At 40.0% G+C, this 22,990-nt stretch overlaps 1 protein-coding gene across 2 annotated transcripts; it reads left to right on the forward strand.

Annotated features, from left to right (window-relative positions):
* The first annotated feature begins 1,380 nt into the window (after positions 1-1,380).
* pkd2 (polycystic kidney disease 2) lies at positions 1,381-21,826 on the forward strand. 2 transcript variants are annotated; one of them, XM_051945598.1, is made up of 15 exons: positions 1,381-2,281; positions 4,431-4,544; positions 6,059-6,192; positions 8,005-8,255; positions 9,276-9,500; positions 13,314-13,542; positions 13,620-13,790; positions 13,914-14,095; positions 14,174-14,294; positions 14,394-14,492; positions 15,680-15,801; positions 15,910-16,027; positions 16,559-16,719; positions 19,927-20,074; positions 20,970-21,826. In XM_051945598.1, the coding sequence occupies exons 1-15, from the start codon at positions 1,858-1,860 to the stop codon at positions 21,177-21,179; spliced, it is 2,709 nt and encodes a 902-aa protein (XP_051801558.1). In that variant the 5' UTR covers positions 1,381-1,857; the 3' UTR covers positions 21,180-21,826. The 2 variants fall into 2 exon arrangements, with proteins under 2 accessions (XP_051801558.1, XP_022054229.1); XM_022198537.2 differs by having other exon boundaries at positions 1,384-2,281; positions 16,556-16,719.
* Positions 21,827-22,990: the final 1,164 nt, after the last annotated feature.

The raw sequence follows: 22,990 nt of genomic DNA on the forward strand, positions 1-22,990 counted from the left end.
GAAAATAATTATAAATTGGAAACCATAGCCACAAAGAAATAAGAAGGGCTATGTTTTTTTCAGCACTGAAAATCAATACAGAACAAATCAGATAGTCCCATTTTACTCTTTAATACAACGTATTTCTTTCATATTACCTTGTAATGCAAGACTGAAGCATCTTTCTACATCAGTGCATCATGAGCATCAGTTTTATATACTATTTTCTCTATATATCTGAAGTACATTATATCACAACATCCATCCATTCTCTATACACCGCTCTATCCTCACTAGGGTCGTGGGAGTGCTGGAGCCTATCCCAGCTGACTCGGGCGAAGGCTGGGGACACCCTGGACAGGTCGCCAGTCTGTCACAGGACTACATATAGAGACAAACAATCACACACACATTCACACCTACGGGCAATTTAGAGTAATCAATTAACCTCAGCATATTTTTGGACTGTGGGAGAAAGCCGGAGTACCCGGAGAAAACCCACGCATGCACAGGGAGAACATGCAAACTCCGTGCAGAAAGATCCCAGGCTCAGGTCGGGATTTGAACCAGGGATCTTCTTGCTACAAAGCGAAAGTGCTAACCACTATGTCCACTGTGCAGCCCCTATATCACAACATGCATTTGGAAAATAAAATAGATGATTAAAAGTGTATATTTAAACATATCCTACCGTTCAGAAGTTTGAGGTCACTTAGAAATGTCCTTATTTTTGAAAGAAAATCATTTTTTTCGACAAAGATAACATTAAATTAATCAGAAATCCAATCTAGACATTGTTAATGTGGTAATGACTATTTTAGCTGGAAAGGGCTGATTTTTAATGAAATATCTACAAAGGAGTACAGAGGAACATTTCCAGCAACCATCACTACTGTGTCCTAATGTTAAATTACATTAGCTAATTGAGTTGAAAGGTTAACTGATAATTAGAGAACCCTTGTACAATTATGTTAGCACTTGAATAAAAGTGTGAGTTTTCATGGAAAGCATGAAATTGCCCGGTGACCCCAAACTTTTGACCTGTAATATATGCTATTATAATGAGCTGAAAAACTGGACACTAGATTGTGTTTTTTCAGACATCTGTTTAATATGTTAGTATTATTTCTACTCAGTTTTTGCAGCAAAACAACAATGTGCAAACATCTCAAGTCCATGCCCATCACACAGACCCTGTTCTTCAATTATTTAAGATAGTTTTTATGTCTAAATGAATGAATCCGGCCTCATGTTCACTGACAGCTCCTGTTAGCCAAGTGCCTTGTTGTCATAGCAACCGCAGACCCAAACACACAGAGGTTATTTAACTTCATTTTCATCTAATTAATTTGTCCCATTTTAATAAATACAATACTGACAGGTATAAATGGTTAAAAGATAACTAAATAAAGAGAAGTGTTTTTCCACCGAGGTATTTTCCAGCGTTTAATGCGACGCCATGACTCCTAATGTAACTTGAGTCCCGAACGACTTTTTGGGGGAGCAGTTCAGGAACAAGATGGCTGTCCCGGGACAAAAAACGGCCTTTCTTTTTTTCACGTAAACACGGTATTTTAGTGCAGTTTAGTGTAAGTAGTTAACTGGCGAACAACTTTAACCGCTTTGAAGGCATCGCTTCGGAACTAAAGACGTCGTTTCTGGGACGGAATCGAAGTTTGTGACTTTTTTTTTAACTTTAAAAAAACGGTTAGTCAAGACTGGAAACTTCCGCAGCTGGTTATGAATAGCTGGATGTCGTTACACAAATCTCCATATTGTGACTTCTACAGTCAGCGTGTCACGATTTGTTGCTCATTTTTGTGGCTTTGAGGGCTATCAGATGCCCCGCACCAGATAGAGAAACTAGTTAACTGGACCATGAGTTCATCCCGAGTCAGACCCCAGCCCCCGCCGCAGAGCCAGACTGGCAGGTCGCCCAACAGACTGGACTCCAGCGAGGGCATAGAGATGGAGAACATCCAGCATCAAGACCTGGGGCTCGGAGGGGTCGTGGGCACCCCGTCCCCTCCGTCCAGACAAGCGTGGAGCCGGGATAACCCTGGGTTTGAGCCCGAGGACGAGATTATGGAAGCCGACTGGCCTCAAGCGAGTCCAGGGAGGAGGTCGGTGTCCACGGCCTCCAGCAGCAGCTGCAGCAGCGGCCTGGGCAGCTACAACCGCGGGGGCAGCAGCACCCACATCCCCCGAGGAGGACTGTACCCGACCCCGACCCTGGATGCCCAGCAACAGGACAGGCATGAGCATCTCAGCTGTATGAAGCAGATACTCCAAAAAATCAGAAGTAAGGCTCTTTAAATGCAGCTTTTATGGTGATGATGGAGTCAAGTTTTGAATCGTTTTCTACAGAATAGCAACAAACATCAACTGTAATTTCTAAATGATGTCATAGTTTGGATTCTTAGGCTGTAAAATTAGCAGACCACAATGCAATTATGATTAAACCTATTATTTTCCTACTATACCTTGAAATAAAGAATCAACTTCAAGTGTCAGTCTGTCTATACCTAAAGAAGACACTTACTGCAGTTCAATACTAAATACCAGCACTACTACTACTAATGGTAGTCATTATCTACTGAGCAGTTAGGCATTTGATAGGTTGACTGAGCAAAATAATGCCATCCATTACAACAACCCTGTAATACATAAAATAAATTGAAGAGGTGGAGGCTGCAGTTTGTGGCAATGATGTTTCTAACATTTGATTTTCATATTGTATTGTTTTCCACCCATCTATCCATTATCTATACGCTGCTTAAGCCTCATTAGGGGCTGGAGTCTATACCTGCTGTCTTAGGGTGAAGATAGAGGACACCCTGGACAGGTCACCAGTCTATCACAGGGCTACATATTGGGAGAAAGAATCACACTCACATTCACACCGACAAACCAATTAATTACCAGTTAACCTTGATATGCTTTAGGACTGGGCCTGCACTTTCGCCTTGCAGCTAGAAGACCAAAAACATGCTCAGGTTAATTGGTGATTCTAAATTGTCACTTAATGCACCCTAATGAGAAGCTGTGTGTAGATGATGGATGAATGGATGTTTTTGGACTGTGGGAGTAAGCCAGAGTACCTGGAGACGACCTACGCATGCACAGGAACATATAAACTCCACGTAGAAAGATCCCAGGAAGGCTGGGACGCGAACTGAGGATTTTCTAGCTGCAAGGCAAAAGGTGTTGACTGCCGAGCCACTGTGCAGCTTATTGTGTTGTTTTTGGAACAAAATACAACTCGGCTGCACCACAAAATCCCAAAATCCTGGTTCCAGAGGACTTTGTACAATGAAATAAATTATAATCAATGTTGATGTAATGAAATATAAAGTAGCATCAAATTTGAAAACTCATTGGCAGCACAGGGTAATGGTTGGACCAGATTAAAATGGGTAAAAAGATTCCAGAGAGTACATACCATTACAAATGAAAATATAGTTATAGGAAGTAAACTGATAACCATATGGGTTTTCTGGTGAAAGTGTGTTGAGAGATGTAAACAAGCAAATACTATATGTGGTGTAATGTTTCCACTACTCGTTCAAAAGTCTGGGGTCACTTAGAAATGTTCTTATTTTTGAAAGAAAAGCAATTTTTTTCAATGAAGATAACATTAATGAATCAGAAATACAGTGTAGACATTGTGATAAATGACTATTCTAGCTGGAAACAGCTGATTTTTAATGGAATATCTCCATAGAGGTACAGAGGAACATTTCCAGCAACCATCACTCCTGTGTTCTAATGCTACATTGTGTTAGCTAATGGTGCTGAAAGGCTAATTGATGATTAGAAAACCCTTGTGCAGTTATGTTAGCACATGAATAAAAGTGTGAGTTTTCATGGAAAATATGAAATTGCCTGAGTGACTGCAAACATTTCAACGGTTGCGTAGGTTTTCTGATAAAAGTGTGTTGATTTTGAACCTCAAGTGTTGCTACTTTTACTGTTTTAAGCTCCACAGTCTAATATGAACAGAACACACCGTGAATTTGACTGGAATAATTGTATAATTATGTCGATCTGGGGCTGCATGGAGGCTCGGTGGTTAGCACTGTTGCCTCACAGCTAGAGGATCCCCGGTTTGTGTTCCAGCCTGTGCCTGGGATCTTTCTGTGTGGAGTTTACATGTTCCCCCTGTGCATGTGTGGGTTTTCTCCAGGTTCTCCAGCTTCCTCCCACAGTCGAAAAACATGCTGAGGTTAATTGGTGATTCTAAATTGTCTGTAGGTGTGAATGCGAGTCTGTATTTGTAGCCCTGTGATAGACTGAAGAGAGACCTGTCCAGGGTGTGCCCTGAGTCAGCTGGGATAGGCTTGAGCCCTCCACGGTGACCATACAGAGGACAAAGCGGTGTATAGATAATGGATGGATGGATGTCTCTCTGTGTATTGTACCCACTGTATGTTGAAATGTTTCGTTCACAGTCCTGTGGGGCACAGAGCTGATGGAGGACAGTGACAGCAGTCGAGAAAGGTACCTCAGGAACGTACTGAGGGAGATGCTCACATACATCACATTCCTCATCACTCTTTGTATCTGTAAGTACGCATTCAAAAATCTCATTTGGAGTAAACTGAGTAGCCAGCTTCATTATTATTTTTTGTCTGCATTTATTCTCATTGTTTAACTTCACAGAACGGATGTCAACATTTTATGAGATTAATGCATATTTTAGTCTTGCAGCCAAATATTTTAATATTTAGCATGTGTGTGTGTGACCATCACCAACCCTTCCTGAGAGCTAAGCTGACATTCTTTATTAGAATTCCCTATTAAAAGCCAGGGAGCAAGCTTCATTATTGAGGAGTCAGCCTGAGGAATCAGAAATCTACCAAACCATTCTCACCTAAACTGATGTGATGTTTTTGATCATGACAATCTCTGGACTTCCTGCATGTCAAGTGAATAGCTAAATATTACTTGTGGAGCCTCATCATGTGGTACAACATGACAGGCTGAAAATGTGTCCCAGTTTGATGCTGCCTATTAATTCTAATTTAATGATTATTCATTATGTAGTGGCTTCACACTTCAAACACTTCAAAAAGCGTTAGCATGAATATATCACTTGGAATTGTGAGTGTTTTGTTAGCATGTAAAGTCTAAAACAAATCAATTTAACTGTAAACGGTGATGCAACAGGACTAGATGAAATTATTTATTTTCTTTGTTAAGTTAAATTTGCTTTTATATTCTAAAGGCACAGATTGATTGCTTTGAACACTCATTGCATCATTTGCTGTTATTTAAAAACAGAAAAACACATGGATTTCTCTGACAATGCAACAAAAATACACTATTATTATTATACAAACAAACTACACAAATTACAGACTAAACGTTCTCAGCTGGACATTAGGCCATGTGGTGCAAACGTAGCCTTAGACTGGAGACATAAAATAAATGCTTGTGTAATGAAAAATGGTTGTGGACTGAACCGACTGAAAGCTTTTTAAAATGTGGCACCTTTCATTTCGCTGAAAACTCATTTTCCACATTCACAGCGTAAACTTAACGAGTTTGGCAGCTGAAAATCTGATCTCCAACATTTGTCAGAGGTCTTTAGTAGCAACAACAGCACAAATTTGTGAACCACATTTTGGGATGGCAGCGAGAACGAGAATGTGTGGGATGAAGAGACTAACGGTGAAGTTTCTCTTCTCTTCTTTTGCTGCAACGAAAAATGCCAAAGTGTGGTTTAGGGTGGATCAGGAAATGATTTCCTGGCAGACATGATTAAGGCGCATTTTGCCAGGCAGAACTCGACTATTAAAAGCAGTTTCCATAACTACTGGGAATGCCAGTGAGAATAGTAATGCCATAGTATGTATATGTAGTATGTGTGGAAAGTACATTTAATCTAATTTTCAGTTTAGATTCTGTGTTCATATAGTCTTTGCAGGGTCACAGTGGATGCAAACAACACAATTATGTATGTTCAATGCATTTCATCACCCTCTTGTAGCTGATGTGTTGCTGTAGTCATTGCTGCTTTTGTTTCTTTCTTTTCTACATGCTCTCAGTAATAGTTATATTCTGGTTTGCTCTGCAGTGACCTATGGGATGGTGAGTGCCAATATGTACTATTATACCAAAGTCATGTCTCAGCTTTTCCTGGACACGCCGCTGTCTGCTGGGGATCCTTCAACCTTTAGGAGCCTCTCAACTATGGAGGATTTCTGGAAGGTAAATTGGAACAGTTTTTTTCTCTGGTTCAGGCAAAATTATTTGTTTGTCAGTGTCTGATGTCTTTTCACCAAAGCTATATGTTTTATCAGTGTGTTACATCTTTACACAGTAAGGTTTAGCAGACTTTAAGCATTTAGACTTTGAGTATTTAGAGGAATAATCTGACATTTTTGGATTTATTTGCATTTTTGCTGCAAGTTGCATCCTGATTGTTCTGCAATAGGGGTGTCAAACATGCGGTCCGCGGGCCAAAACCGGCCCTCCAGAGGGTCCAACTCGGCCTGTGGGACGGCTTTGTAAAATGTAAAAATTACAGAGAAGACATTAACCCTTTACGCTTCAGTGCGTCGTAGGTGTACCGCCGGCGGTACACCTACTAATTTGCATAGGAATTTCAAGAATGTCCGACGGCTGCAAACCCGATTATACAAACACTATACGCCAATGGAAAGCTTAGATTCTCATGAATCCACCGGTATAAACCACTTTCAGACGTGATTACCACAGCGGGTGAGAAAAACAAATATTCATCCATCCATTCTCTATACACGGCTTCAACGCACACAGCGCGACTCACATTTCCGGGTTCATTATTACACACAGAAAAAAAGATTCCACAAAAAACGGCCATAATCCAACCTTTTACATCAGATGACACAAGCCAGTAAACTATTTTGTCCAAAACATGTCCTGAAGTCGGTATAAAATCCACGAATCGGTCGTTTTCAAGGAAATGCACCTCGCGATGTGCGTCCAATATTCCCTGTATTTTTTGTCATTTTTTTAATTTAAAAATAGAATATTAGCGATTTTTTGTACTGAAAACGGCTGGAATTGACTGAAGCTTAAAGGGTTAACTGAAAATTGTAAATTTACTTTCTAGACCATGGCAAGTTGTTTTGATAATAAAGTAAAATACTAGATTGTTCATCGTTCTTTTGTCATTTCGTGTTTCATTTTTGTAATATTTTGTCCTGTTTTTGTTTTTTGTCTGACTTTTATTGTTTGTCTCATGTTTTTGTCGTTTTGTGTTTCCTTTTTGTCTCGCTTGTGTTTTTTGTCTTATTTTTTGTCATTTTGTATTTTACCTTATTTGCTGATTTGTGTATCGTTTTTGTCGAATTTCTTTTTTGTCTCACTTGCATTGTTTATTTTTTGTCGTTTTGTTTCTCGCTTTTGTCATTTTATGTCTTGTTTGGGTCATTTCTTAAATTTTTTGTCTCATTTTTGTAGTTTGTCCATTTTTTTCGCTTTGTAACATTTTTTTGATTTTTTGTGTCTTTTTTGTTTTGTTTTGTGTCATTTGTCTAATTTTTTGTAATTTTATGTCTCATTTTCATTATAATTTGTCTTGTTTTTGTTGGTTTTTGTCTTTTTTGTCTTTAGTAAAATACTAAATCATTCACTTCCAGATACCTGTGACTGAATGTTTTGTTCCTTTATAGACACTCTGTCATCTGTAAATTTGTCATGTGTAAATGATAAACTGAGGCATAATGTTGTTGAAATTGAATTGATTTTTCTTAACAAATTTCAGGTTGTTCATGATGTTTTGTACAAAGATAATTTATTAAATGTGAACATTTTCAGAACACACATTTTTGCACTAAAACAAAGGAAAGTTTTGGAGTTGTTGTTATTTATAGGTTGTTAAGCTCTGATTTTACTGGTCACTTGAGATCAAATTGGGCTGAATGTGGCCCCTGAACTAAGATGAGTTTGACACCCCTGTTTTAAGGTGTTTCTTTTGTCAGAATGCTTCTCTCTGGCCTCTTGTGTGCCACACTCCTGATTGTTCTACACTTTTAGTTTGCAGAGGGGCCCTTCCTCAACGGCATGTACTGGGAGGTGTGGTACAACAATAAGAGCCTGCCAGAGAATCAGAGTTTCATCTACTACGAGAACCTCCTCCTCGGGGTGCCGCGGCTCCGGCAGGTCAAAGTTCGCAACGAGTCCTGCTCCATCCACGAAGATCTGAGGGACGAGGTCCAGGACTGCTACAACATATACACCCCCACCAACGAGGACACCGCAGCCTTCGGCCCCAAGAATGGGACTGCGTAAGTCAAAGCATTTAAATAGTCTGAAGAACACCGCAAAAACTCAAAATCTTACCAAGTCTATTTGTCTTATTTTTAGTCAAAATGTCTCATCCCACTTGATTTAAGACAAATTCACTTATGTGGCATTTCAGCAAGATGGAGGGACTTATTTTATGACAACGCATCTTAAATATCTTAAGTCTAACAATCTTTAAATTATCTTGTTTTGAGTTGAATTTTATAAGTAAATTCAAAATAAGTTTGACCCTCGTGTCGTCCTGCAAGTCAAAATTGACCCGCTTTCAAGTTTGAAAATGTGGAGAAAAAAAATTCACAGTGAAACTTCTGATGTCTACATTTTAAACATTTTTGGGAAATCTTTGAAAATTTCTGCAAAAAAAAAAAAAGTTTCTTTAAGAACATTCACATAAAATTTTGCTGGATTTTGTTCGACTTTTTTCTGAATGTTCTTTAAAAAACATTAGAAGTTTTACTGATATATCTGTAATCACTTCAGATATTTTTTTTTGGAAGACTTTCTACTCATTTTTTGAAAATATTTACAAGAATTTTCCTGCCAAATTTGGGGGATTTTTTTTTAAATCAAACTTTTCGGAATTATTGGAATTTTCTTCCTGAAGGTTTTGCAAATTTTCAGAAATTTGGGGATTTTTTTTGCTGAAAGTTTTTTTGCTCTGTTTTTGAGTGAAAAACTGCTAGTCTTTTTTTTAGCATATGTGGCTTATTTTAAGACACCTAAGCTTGACAATCCAGGTGAATATACCTTAAAATAAGTTTTTCCAGCTAATTTTAAGATCTCAAGATTCTAAATATCAGATCTTATTTCAAGAAGTCTTACCAAGACATTTTTCACTTGTTCTATTGGCAGATTTTTTCACTTAGTTCAAGGTGAAAGTTGCTTGAAAGTTGTTGTTTTTTTCTTGTTTTGAGAGTGAAATCAGTGGAATTGGATAAAGTTTGTGAGAAAGAGTGAAGACATGTCTACATCCTAAATGTTACCTTCCTGATGTCTGTCAGATGGATGTACACCACAGAGAGTGAGATGAACGGCAGCAGTTACTGGGGTCAGGTGTCTAAATATGGAGGTGGAGGATACTACCAGGACTTGTCTCGTACCAAAGAGGAGTCAACCATCCAACTGCAGTTTCTCAAAGACCACTTGTGGCTGGACAGAGGCTCTAGAGCGGTGTTCCTTGACTTCTCTGTCTACAATGGGAACATAAACCTTTTCTGCATCGCCAGGTAACAATCATGAGTCCCATCAAACGCATCCATCCATTTTCTGTACACCACTTCATCCTCTGTGGGGTTGTGGGGGGCACTAGAGCCTATCCCAGCTGACTTAAATCAAACCATCAAACCCGTATAGAGTGAAATTATGGACAGCACCCATCTATCATTTTTGTATGATACAAAGTCATATACGGAACAGTAGTAAGAAAACAATAGCACCCTGCAGGAAAATCATGTGGATCAAGTATCACTTAAGCACTATTTTAAAGAAGACACCTACTTTACACTGTATATGGATTATCTGAATACAATGGTCCCTTGTCTATTGCGGGGGTTAGCTTCCACAACCCCCTCACGATAGGCGAAAATCTGAGAAGTAGCGACGTTATATTTAGTTCATTATTTATTGATATTTTAAGGAGTTCCACCTTTTCTTCAATGGTAAACATCTTCCTCTGGTGCTTGAGTTCGGTACTAGAAGCCTTAGAAGGCGCGGAACATTTGATCAACTTCGTTGAGCTTGAAATAAATAAAATTTTTATGAAAATTTCACAAAAACACAACACTGCAGGGCAACACTATGATGTGAAATGGACAAGGCGAGATGCTGAACGCTGCTACACATGGGAGACGGAGGAGAACGATGCTACGGTCACTGAGCCAATCAGTGCCCAGCGCTGTACACTACGCATTTTTAAAAATTTTATATTCTTTTATTATATTGTAATTATTATTTTTATATTGTTTTAAGTTTTTTAGGGTTAGGGTTAAAAAATGCTTAACTTACCACAAAAATAATTAAAATAATGAATACATAAAATAAGTATATACTGCAAAATCCTGCGATACAGCAAAAAATCCGCGACACAAAATTATATATATATATAATTTAAAAATCCGCAATACAGAATTAGATGTATACAATTAAAAAATCCGTGATACAAAATTAGATATATACAATTTAAAAATCTGCAATTCAGTGAGGCCATGAAAAGTGAACCGCAATATGGCGAGGAACAACTGTATAGCAGTATTTTCAAGAAATAAAGTGTTCGCTGCTGTATTTTAATTAAAAAATATGATCAAGCAGTTGAGGTTAAATGAAACAAATACCATGTTTTCTTCCTTTTATTCCATGATTAAGCTTTTCATCATTAAGTTCATATAATCATAATGTAGTTTTGTTTTTTTTTAAATCCCTAAGGTGACTTGTTGACATTGATTGTTTAGTATGAAACTTTCAAACTGAGTACAATTAAAACCTAAATTACCTTCCATGGGCTGCACAGTAGCTTGGTGGTTAGCACTGTTGCTTTGCACCTAGAAGATCCCCGGTTCACTTCCCGGCCTTCCTGAAATCTTTCTGCATGGAATTTGCATGTTCTCTCTGTGCATGTGTGAGTTTTCTCCTGGTTTTCCAGCTTCCTCCCACAGTCCAAAAACATGCTGAGGTTAATTGGTGACTCCTATTGGTCTGTAGGTGTGAGTGTGAGTGTGATTGTTTGTCTGTATATGTCTATATGCACCCCTAATCCTAACCCTAGACTGGTGACCTGTCCAGGGTGTCTCCTGCCTTCACCCTAAGTCAGCTGGGATAGACTCCAGCCTCCCACAACCCTAATGAGGATTAAGCGATGTATAGAAAATACACTCAACAAAAATATGAACGCAGCACTTTTGTTTTTGCTCCCATTTTTTATGAGATGAAGTCAAAGATATAAAACTTTTTCCACATACACAATATCACCATTTCTCTCAAATATTGTTCACAAATCTGTCTAAATCTGTGACAGTGAGCACTTCTCCTTTGCTGAGATAATCCATCCCACCTCACAGGTGTGCCATATCAAGATGCTGATTAGACACCATGATTAGTGCACAGGTGTGTCTTAGACTGCCCACAATAAAAGGCCACTCTGAAAGGTGCAGTTTTATCACACAGCACAATGCCACAGATGTGGCAAGATTTGAGGGACCATGCAATTGGCATACTGACAGCAGGAATGTCAACCAGAGCTGTTGCTTGTGTATTGAATGTTCATTTCTCTACCATAAGCCGTCTCCAAAGACGTTTCAGAGAATTTGGCAGTACATCCAACCAGCCTCACAACCGCAGACCACGTGTAACCACACCAGCCCAGGACCTCCACATCCAGCATGTTCACCTCCAAGATGGTCTGAGACCAGCCACTCGGACAACTGCTGAAACAATCAGTTTGCATAACCAAAGAATCTCTGCACAAACTCAGAAACCGTCTCAGGGAAGCTCATCTGCGTGCTCGTCGTCCTCATCGGGGTCTCCACCTGACTCCAGTTCGTCGTCGTAACCGACTTGAGTGGGCAAATGCTCACATTCGATGGCGTCTGGCACGTTGGAGAGGTGTTCTCTTCATGGATGAATCCCGGTTTACACTGTTCAGGGCAGATGGCAGACAGCGTGTGTGTCGTCGTGTGGGTGAGCGGTTTTCTGATGTCAATGTTGTGGATGGTGGCCCATGGTGGCGGTGGGGTTATGGTATGGGCAGGCGCAGGGCCGGATTGGGAGTCAAATTCGGCCCGGGACTTTTTGGACCAGACCAGCCCACCTGTGCAATCGGGGGCGTGGTGGGGATGGGTGTTGAGCGTGGTTCTGGTGTGACACATGTGGGCCAGCGTGCCTGTACAGGGCTGATGAATGGTTGGACGCTCATCCCATTCGGCCACATATGGATAAATAAACAAAATTTTTTATTATTTTTTTTTTGCTTTTTTTTATTGTGATAGTTGCAGTGAAGAGTGACAGGAAGTGGGGAGAAGAGTAGGGGGAAGACATCCAGAAAAGGGCCGTGGGGAGGAATCGAACCCGGGCTGCTGCATCGGAGACCAGCCCCTGCACATGGGTCACCTGCTTAACCCGATGAGCTATCCGGGCGCCCAGTAAACAAAATTATTTAATAAATACCAGCGCACCGGCACAGATGTGGACCGGCCCTTCGGTCAAACGACCGAATGAAATAACGTTCAATCCGCCCCTGGGCAGGCGTCTGTTATGGACCAAGAACACAGGTGCGTTTTATTGATGGCATTTTGAACGCACAGAGATACCGTGACGAGATCCTGAGGCCCGTTGTTGTGCCATACATCCAAGAACATCACCTCATGTTGCAGCAGGATAATGCATGGCCCCATGTTGCAAGGATCTGTACACAATTCTTGGAAGCTGAAAATGTCCCAGTTCTTGCATGGCCAGCATACTCACCGGACATGTCAACCATTGAGCATGTTTGGGATGCTCTGGATCGGCGTATACGACAGCGTGTACCAGTTCCCGCCAATATCCAGCAACTTCGCACAGCCATTGAAGAGGAGTGGACCCCCCCCCCCAATTAAACAAAACTGCACCTTTCAGAGTGGCCTTTTATTGTGGGCAGTCTAAGGCACACCTGTGCACTAATCATGGTGTCTAATCAGCATCTTGATATGGCACACCTGTGAGGTGGGATGGATTATCTCAGCAAAGGAGAAGTGCTCACTATCACAGATTTAGACAGATTTGTGAACAATATTTGAGAGAAATGGTGATATTGTGTATGTGGAAAAAGTTTTATATCTTTGACTTCATCTCATAAAAAATGGGAGCAAAAACAAAAGTGCTGCGTTCATATTTTTGTTGAGTGTAGATGGATGGATTTCCTTCCATTGTAAAAATCACGAACAGGGAAAAGCAGTGCTCATTTACTTACTATCAGCCTAATTCTTAATTTACACTCTTTACTGTTAAATAACCTCCCCAGCTTGCAGCCACTATTGCATGAATAACTGAATGGTTGGTGCTTTTGTCAGGTTGTTGGTGGAGTTCCCTGCTACTGGCGGGGTGATGACCTCTTGGCAGTTCCAGACAGTGCGTCTGATAAGATATGTGTCCAGCTGGGACTACTTTGTGGGTGTGTGTGAAGTGGCTTTCTGCCTGTTCATCCTTTACTACGTGGTGGAAGAAGTGCTGGAGATCCGCATCCACCGCCTGCATTACTTCAAGAGCCTGTGGAACTGTCTGGATGTTCTCATTGTCGCAGTGAGTATCAGGGTGGGATTATTGAAGCCAGACTGTAATCAATTAGATTCTAATAGACACTTATTGTCTTTCTTCAGTTGAGTGTTGTTGCCATCATCATGAACATAACCCGAACAGCCATGGTTGGAAACCTTCTCAAAGGCCTCTTGGAGAACCACACTGCTCACCCCAGCTTTGAGCCTTTGGCCAATCTGCAGGTCCAGTTTAACAACATGGCTGCGGTTATCATCTTTTTTTCCTGGGTCAAGGTATAAATGTTGTCTCTTCAGTTCATAATCACAGTCGACACCACCTTAGCAGATGCCCAGTGGAACAGAGCTTCTGTGGAGTCTGCTAATGCCCACACTTTGTCATTTTTCACTTTCTCACAGCTTTTTAAGTTCATCAACTTCAATAAGACCATGAGTCAGCTGTCCAGCACTATGTCTCGCTGTGCCAAGGACCTCGTGGGTTTTGCCATCATGTTCTTCATCATCTTCCTGGCGTATGCTCAGCTGGCCTACTTGGTGTTTGGAACTCAAGTCGATGATTTTAGCACTTTCCAAGCCAGCATGTAAGAGCATTCAAAGTTTAGCCCACAAAAGTCACTTCCTGCTGTTTTTCTTTTTAATGTTGAAATATTTTGTTGTAGATTCACTCAGTTCCGTATTATCCTGGGAGACTTCAACTTCTCAGAGATTGAGGAGGCAAATCCAGTCCTTGGACCCATCTACTTTACAACCTTTGTGTTCTTCATTTTCTTTATTCTTATGGTAAGTAGGGGATTCATGTGTAGAAGAAGTAGTTGTGTCCTGTGTCCTGCCCTTGACTAATGCAACAATGTTTTTTTTTCTCTCTTTTTTTCTGTATAGAACATGTTCCTGGCCATCATCAATGACACGTACTCTGAGGTGAAGGCCGACATGTCCCAGCAGAGGTCTGAGCTGGAAATGACTGACCTCATTAGGAAGGTATTAAACTACATGGGCCATTTATTTTGGCTACGCTCATTTCCATTAAGTCAGCCCTACCAATAATGACAGAATGGAAAATCAAAGTGTACACCTGGAAGTGCAGTTTTCTGAGGAACTGCTCCAAATACTGCAGGTTGTTGGAATCTGCTTAGAATCACAGCTGTAGGAAAGGTCTTTGTAAAACCTGAAATAATGGTACCAAAATGGTATCAAAGTGTGTCAGCTCCGTCTTCATGACAGTGGAAGCAGAGAGCATGTGTGCTGGTTTATTTTGGCAGTGAGTAGTTGATGTATTACCTTAAACTGAGAAAACAATGTCGAATATAGGCATGTTTCCTCAGATGCCACAAAAGTTTCGTTGCAGATTCTGAACACTATTAACTCTTCAGGTGAACAATGGAAAATGTCTGATCTAATCAACTAGATAACCTAGAAAAAAGTCTGCCTTTTTGTTTAAAAGGTAGCATATTTAACAAGAAAAGCGCTCAGGATTGATGGGACTCAGAAAAACCCCGACAATTTAATTAACTATTCCTTGTATTGCTTCCAACAGATAAGTCCCGATAAGTCCACAGTGGTGGATTTGTAGTAGGATCACAATCATGTGATGCAGTGTTTACTTGTAGTCATAGTTACAGTGACGTTATCTTGCGATGACACGGAAATCTTTAACAAATCTGTGGATCCGAACTATAAGCCTCATCACTGCCAAAATCTAATCACTCGGTCCTTGTGTCATTTCTGACCTTCCCTGAAAATTTCATCCAAATCTGTTAATCCGTTTTTGAGTAATGTTGCTAACAGACAGACAGATGGACAAGCATACACTCATCGTCACATAACTCTGCCATCCCTTGGCGGAGAAACAAGTTCATGAAAGTCTCACATGTTCCCAGAGTGTGTATTCCCAGTTTCAACTCTACATTGCTGCACATATTGTTCATTCTCTCGGCCTATTCTAGCCCGTTTCAGTGTCTGTAGATTTAAATCTCCTTTCTGAAAAAAGAAGAATAAATTGTTTTACTACAGGGTACCATCAGTAACATATGTTTATTGTGTCCGTTGTGCCAGATTCCTGCGCCGTCACAGCATGTCTTATTGTCCTTGTCGTTACATTTTGCAAGTGACTTGTTTAAATACGTTTAAATGTAAGTGGACATATTTCTTTAACTGCCTTCCCTCAGGGTTGTAACAAAGCTTTGATGAAATTGAGACTAAAGAAGACAGCGGTGGACGACATCTCAGACAGTTTGCGTCAAGCCGGGGGTAAACTGAACTTTGATGAACTCCGTCAGGATCTCAAAGGGTGAAGAAAACTTTGAACTATTGTTATATTAAATCAGTGCTGATGCTGTGTTGAATATCAAACATATGCAACCTGTCTTCAGGGTGTTTGGTTTCTTTACCTCCTCAGAAAGGGCCACACAGACGCAGAGATTCAGGCCATCTTCGCCAAGTACGATCACGATGGTGACCAGGAGCTGACAGAACATGAACACCAGCAGATGAGAGACGACCTGGAGAAAGAGAGAGTGAGCGACGAAGCCAACAGCTTGTTTCCTTTGTCAAACAAAAGTCTTTGATTTTAGTAACTGATAGGAAATGAATGGAAATAACAACATAGCCTACATACAGTACCGTTCAGAAGTTTGGAGTCACTTAGAAGTGTCTTTATTTTTGCCAGAAAAGCATTTCTTTTCAATGCAGATAACATTAAATGAATCAGAAATACAGTCTAGTCTTTGTTAATGTGGTAAATGACTATTCTAGCTGGAAACGTCTGATTTTTAATGGAATATCTCCATAGGGGTACAGAGGAACATTTCCAGTAACCATCACTCCTGTGTTCTAATGCTACATTGTGTTAGCTGATGGTGTTGAAAGGCTAACTGATGATTAGAAAACCCTTGTGCAGTTATTGTAGCACATGAATAAAAGTGTGAGTTTTCATGGAAAACATGAAATTGTCTGGATGACCCCAAACTTTTGAACATTAGTGTATGTAGTAGTGACAACCCCAGCACCTGCATATGCTCAGTGTGTTTCTGCTCGTATGCTAGGAGGACTTGGATCTGGAACGCAATTCGCTGACTCGACCCAGCAGTGGGCGGAGCTTCCCTCGTACCCAGGACGACTCGGAGGAAGACGACGACGAGGACAGCGGTCACAGCTCCCGTCGCCGTGGCAGCAGCTCAGGGGGCGTCTCATATGAGGAGTTTCAAGTGTATGGAACTTTAAGTTTTTTATCAGACACGAAAATCAGTCATAGCAGTAGTTTCAAAAAACTGCTGGCAAAAATGCAGTTCAGCCTCAGGAACAAGAAGCGTGGCAATAATCTTGCAAAAACCACTGCTGACTGAAATTTAGTAGCTATCAGTTTTTGGTGAAACTTTGTGCTGCTGATGTAAAGGAGAAGGAGGGAGGGCATTAAACCTAAAATATGAATTCTGGCCTGCAACAAATGATTAATTTTATTCTACATAAGGAGTGTCAAACTCTTCTTAGTTCAGGGGCCGTATTCAGCCCAATTTGATCTCAAGTGACCAGTAAAATCAAAGCATAATCTATAAATAGCGACAACAAATTTTTCCTTTGTTTTAGTGCAAAAAAAGTACATTCTGAAAATGTTCACATTTAAGGAATTGGATTTTTTTTACAAAATGTTATGAACAACCTGAAATTTCTCAAGAAAAGTAAATTCATTTTCAACAATATTAAGCCTTAGTTTATCATTTACACATTACAACATACAGATCACAGTGTCTACAAAGGCACAAAACATTCAGTCATCTGGAACTGAATGATATAGTATTTTATGTTATGATCAAAATGCCAAAATTTTGACAAAAAACTAGACAAAATATTACAAAAACAAGACACAAAACAACAAAAACATGAGACAAGCAACAAAAGTCAAAAAGACCAAAAACAAAATATTACAGAAATGAGACACATAACAGCAAAAGAACAATGTACAATCAAGTATTCTACTTTATGACTTCAACACTTGCCATGATCTGGAAATGATTTCAAATTTATAGTTTTACAAATTTACAATTTGCACTTAATGTCGTCTGTGTAATTTTTACACTTTACAAAGTCGTCCCTCGGGCTGGATTGGACCCGCCCAAGGGCCGCACATTTAACACCCCCGTTATGGATTAATGCACCATAGATTGTCTCCATTAATCGATTCAGTGTTGGATTTGGAAAAGAAAAAAAAAATATATATATATATTTTTTTTATTTATTTATTTTTTGGATTTGCAAAAGAAAAAAAATGTGCCCTTCGATCATTAGTGGGACTGAATGTCATTTTTTTTCCAGTGAAGTTCCATAAATAAAACTACACACGTGGACAAAATTGTTGGTACCCCTCAGTTAAAGAAGGAAAAACCCACAATTCTCACTGAAATCACTTGAAACTCACAAAAGTAACAATAAATAAAAATTTATTGAAAATTAAATAATCAAAAACAGCCATCACTTTTGAATTGTTGATTAACATAATTATTTAAAAAAACAAACTAATGAAACAGGCCTGGACAAAAATGATGGTACCTCTATAAAAGATTGAAAACTATTTGACCAGAGTGACATGATTAACTCAGGTGTGTCATTTAATTGACATCACAGGTGTTTCCAAACTCATAATCAGTCAGTCTGCCTATTTAAAGGGAGACAAGTAGTCACCCTGCTGTTTGGTGAAAAGGTGTGTACCACACTGAACATGGACAACAGAAAGCGAAGGAGAGAATTGTCCCAGGACATCCGAAAAAAAATGATAGACAAACATCTTAAAGGTAAAGGCTATAAGACCATCTCTAAACAGCTTGAAGTTCCTGTGACAACAGTGGCTCATATTATTCAGAAGTTCAAGACCCACGGGACAGTAGCCAACCTCCCTGGACGTGGCCGCAAGAGGAAAATTGATGACAAATTGAAGAGACGGATCGTTGGAATTGTATCCAAAGAGCCCAGAGCAACCTCCAAAGAAATTAAAGGTGAACTCCAAGGCCAAGGTACATCAGTGTCAGATCGCACCATTCGTCGTTGTTTGAGCCAAAGTGGACTTCATGGGAGACGACCAAGGAGGACACCACTGCTGAAAAAAACTCATAAAAAAGCGAGACTGGAATTTGCAAAAATGCATGTTGACAAGCCACAAAGCTTCTGGGAGAATGTCCTTTGGACAGATGAGACCAAACTGGAGCTTTTTGGTAAGGCACATCAACTCTATGTTCATAGACTCAAAAACCAAGCATACGAAGAAAAGAACACTGTCCCTACGGTGAAACATGGAGGAGGCTCAGTAATGTTTTGGGGCTGCTTTGCTGCATCTGGCACAGGGTGTCTTGAAAGTGTGCAAGGTACGATGAAATCTGAAGACTATCAAGGCATTCTGGAGAGAAATGTGCTGCCTAGTGTCAGAAAGCTTGGTCTCAGTCGCAGGTCATGGGTCTTCCAACAGGACAACGATCCAAAACACACAGCCAAAAACACCCAAGAATGGCTGAGAGAAAAGCGTTGGACTATTCTAAAGTGGCCTTCTATGAGCCCAGATCTGAATCCCATTGAACATATGTGGAAGGAGCTGAAACATGCCATTTGGAGAAGACACCCATCAAACCTGAGACAACTGGAGCTGTTTGCTTATGAGGAGTGGGCCAAAATACCTGTTGACAGCTGCAGAACGCTCATTGACAAATACAGAAATCGTTTAATTGCAGTGATTGCCTCAAAAGGTTGTGCAACAAAATATTAAGTTATGGGTACCATCATTTTTGTCCAGCCCTATTTCATTAGTTTGTTTTTTTAAATAATTATGTTAATCAACAATTCAAAAGTGATGGCTGATTTTGATGATTTAATTTTCAATAAATTTTTATTTATTGTTACTTTTGTGAGTTTCAAGTGATTTCAGTGAGAATTGTGGGTTTTTCCTTCTTTAACTGAGGGGTACCAACAATTTTGTCCACGTGTGTATATTATCGCAGAAAAAAAATTAAAAGATAAAAATTGCATTTTTTTCTGATCTGAGCAGGTGGAACCAGTGAATTATGAAAATGTTTTGAACATTTTTAGCTCTACATAGAAATCTAAACCTGAAGTTACATTTTCAAGACTGATACTAAAATAGACTGTTTTAGTTTCAAAATTTTGTAATTTATAGTTTTCTTCTCTTGCTTTTTCTGAACAAAAAAAGCCAACATAAATATTCTACATGAATCCCTTAAACTTGGTTATCAAAGAAAGCCAACACTGAGGCTGATGATTCTGATAATGTTGGCCTGCTGATAAATCAGTCCCTCCTCAGTTTTTGTCCGTCAGTCAGGACTTTCTCACACTGATCTGAATGACAGCGACTGGACTAGTACGTCACATTTAACATGTAATTTGTTAAGAGACCGACCTGCTGTGCTTCTGTCAGGCTGGTGAGACGTGTGGACAGGATGGAGCACTCCATCGGCAGCATCGTGTCCAAGATAGATGCTGTGATCGTGAAGCTGGAAGCCATGGAGAGGGCCAAACTTAAAAGAAGAGACGTGCTCGGCAGGCTACTGGACGGAGTCATGGAGGTGAGATGTGGTGGACGCAAGCAGCTACATGCACTTCAAAGAGCCGTGTGTAGCATTCAGCTTGAGCAGAAATGGAATTAATTTGTATATCACCTGAAACTTCAAATTGTACTGCCCCCCTGGCTTAGAATGAGCCCTCCATTTAAGATACGACTTTGCTGTCATTGCAGAGTATGACGAAATGCAGTCTTTTTGCATATCCCAGCTCATGTCACTCCATGAGCACATAGAGTTAAAGGTGTAACAGCCTGACAGTGTTGGGGTGTAAACTCGACTCTCTATATCTCAACGCTGAACAACGAAGACACAAAACTCTTCCCAACTGCTGAAAACTGGGACTGAACCAAAGACCTTTAGATCTTCAGTCCAGCTCTCCCAACTGACCTGTTTGGACCCGGAATGGTGATCATCCTCCACAGAACCAGAGCATCTCTGCTCGATATTGTCATATTATTAGTAGATCACATGGTTGAGATGAGTACAAAGAGAACAAGAAAAGCCCTCAGAGTGCAGCATGTTGTATGATTTCAGACGGATGAAATCTTTAAACAATTGACCGTCAGCTGCCTGCTGATGATTATTTGATTATGAGTTCCATAAGTTGTTTTCTTTCTTTTCATTTTATTTTTATCCTTATATTACTTGTTCTACATTTGTATATTTTATTCATCCCTATTTGTTTATTTATGTTACTTATCTCTAATTTCTTGTTTTTTACTAATTTAACATCATTGTTGAGGTACCTGCTCTACTTGCCTTTTTTAATTGCCCCCTGGGGACAAATACAATTTTCTGAACCTGAATCAGTTTGGGTATTGCGCTACATTGCTACTAGAGTGTATTCTGCTCACTGAACGTAAACATCGTGTACGACTGCAATCTGTTTTTCGTTCAGGATGAGCGTGTGGGTCGGGACACGGACGCCCACAGGGAGCAGACGGACCGGCTGGTGAGGGAGGAGCTGGAGCGCTGGGAGTCCGATGACATGGTCTCACAGGTCAGCCACCCTCAGACGGCCACTCCCGTCGGGCCTCGGCCTCGTCCCTCCTCTTCTCTGTCCACCGACGGCCTCGACACAAGCACAAACGGAAGCGGTCACGTGTGAAGACGTGGCCCGCTGAAGAACATTCCACTCTATCGGAAATCTCCCTGAAGCAGAGCAAGTAGCTGAACATGTAACACGACACCTTAACGAAGGAAGGGCAAAGTGCCTCACCTCAAATACTAAAGCACTGAGCGAGGTTCTCACCTGAGAGTGTTCTTCAATCTATCTAGCAGACAGAATTACTCTGATAGGTGATGAAACATGAAATACGAGATGTTGAAGAATCACGAAGGATTTGCAGCACAGCGTTCATCCCAGTATTACACACATGTACCATCCTGTATGATTTTAATATCCTCAACCGCTTCTGATCACTGTATCCACACATCTAGGCATTTACACAAATACTCCAAAGGCATTTCTATCAATGTTCGTTTTGCTGATTTATTTCCACCATTTTAATATACAATAGGTACAAGTGTGGCACATTCTGTCATATTTACTCATCTTCTGTTCAATTAAGCTTCAGATTAATGATCTTATCGTTTTATGGTACGTATTGTAACTTGAAACAAACTTCGATTTGGAGTGCGTCTAGTGTTCATGGGAAACCCATGCATTTATTATTTTTCCCCTGTGCCTTACTTATTTTTACAATCTATTCTTTTTGTAACCTGTTTTGCCAAATAAAGTGTTCTTAAAATACATCGACTTGTTCGTTTGAATTGGAAACAAACGTAAAATGTTTAACAAACCACAAGATTGGAATCCTTCTCAAAAATATAGATCTAAGTATAGATGATTATTGATAATAGCGTCAGATGATAGTTATAATATAGTGGACTAATTAGAAAATTAACTGCAGAAATATTCTGACGCATCAAGAACAAGTGTATTTAAGGGGTGCGTATAATTGATTATTGAATATACATGGCCACAACTTCATTTAATCTTCATTTTCAGCCTATTTACATTGTAAATTGTCACTGAAAACATCAAAACTATGAATGAACACATATGGAATTATGTAGTCAACAAAGAAGTGGCATCATGGCAGCTTAGAACCTGAGGCTCCAGGCACCAGCTTTTAATCCCCCTTAATGCAGTTGACAATAGGTCCTGAAACAAACAAAAACTATTCAACAATGAGTGGGGACAAAGTTTAGAAAGGAGGATACGGACGACGAAACAATAATGAACAAGAAACCGAGACAGAAGCTAGGGCAGGTGAGGACCCAGCCAAGGAAAATGGCGACCGCAAAGAAAAGGAAACTTTAGATTTAATTAGGAAAACAGTGAGTTAAGTTGTGACTGTAGGAATGGCAACACTCCAGGCCGAATTAAAGAAAGACCACTCAGAATTTTTTTAAGTTTTTTAATTCGGAATTATTAATTCGGAATTAACTCATTCGGAATTAAAGTTTTGTGCTTCGCAGTTAAATGGAAATATTAATTCCGAATTAAGGTTTACATGGACCGCACATTTGGACATTGGAAGGGATTCTGATTGGACAGGGAATGGACGTGACGTATCCCTGTTTACCGGAAGAAAACAAACTCCATTTGCCGTGGCATTTCTTTTCCCCAACAACACGGAGGAACAACTAAAATGCACACTTTCTGCTTTGCTTTTTATTGTCGTTTTGAAACAGCAACTCACAGGGATGGCAATTTTCCGCAGATTTCCGCCAATTTAATATCAGATTTGAACATTTCTGTGAATCGTCTAAATCCGTTGAGAAAATTTTAGGGGGGGTTAGGTACTTTATTGTCGCTGATGTTAACGTCGTTAACGTCGTCGCATTCTTTGTCACAAATTCATGGCGGCGTGTTCGACTCGGATGTTTGGAGATTTGGTATCGTGTTCAGTG

This window comes from Acanthochromis polyacanthus, chromosome 3 (genome assembly GCF_021347895.1).
Source record: "Acanthochromis polyacanthus isolate Apoly-LR-REF ecotype Palm Island chromosome 3, KAUST_Apoly_ChrSc, whole genome shotgun sequence".
NCBI classification, from domain to species: domain Eukaryota; kingdom Metazoa; phylum Chordata; class Actinopteri; family Pomacentridae; genus Acanthochromis; species Acanthochromis polyacanthus.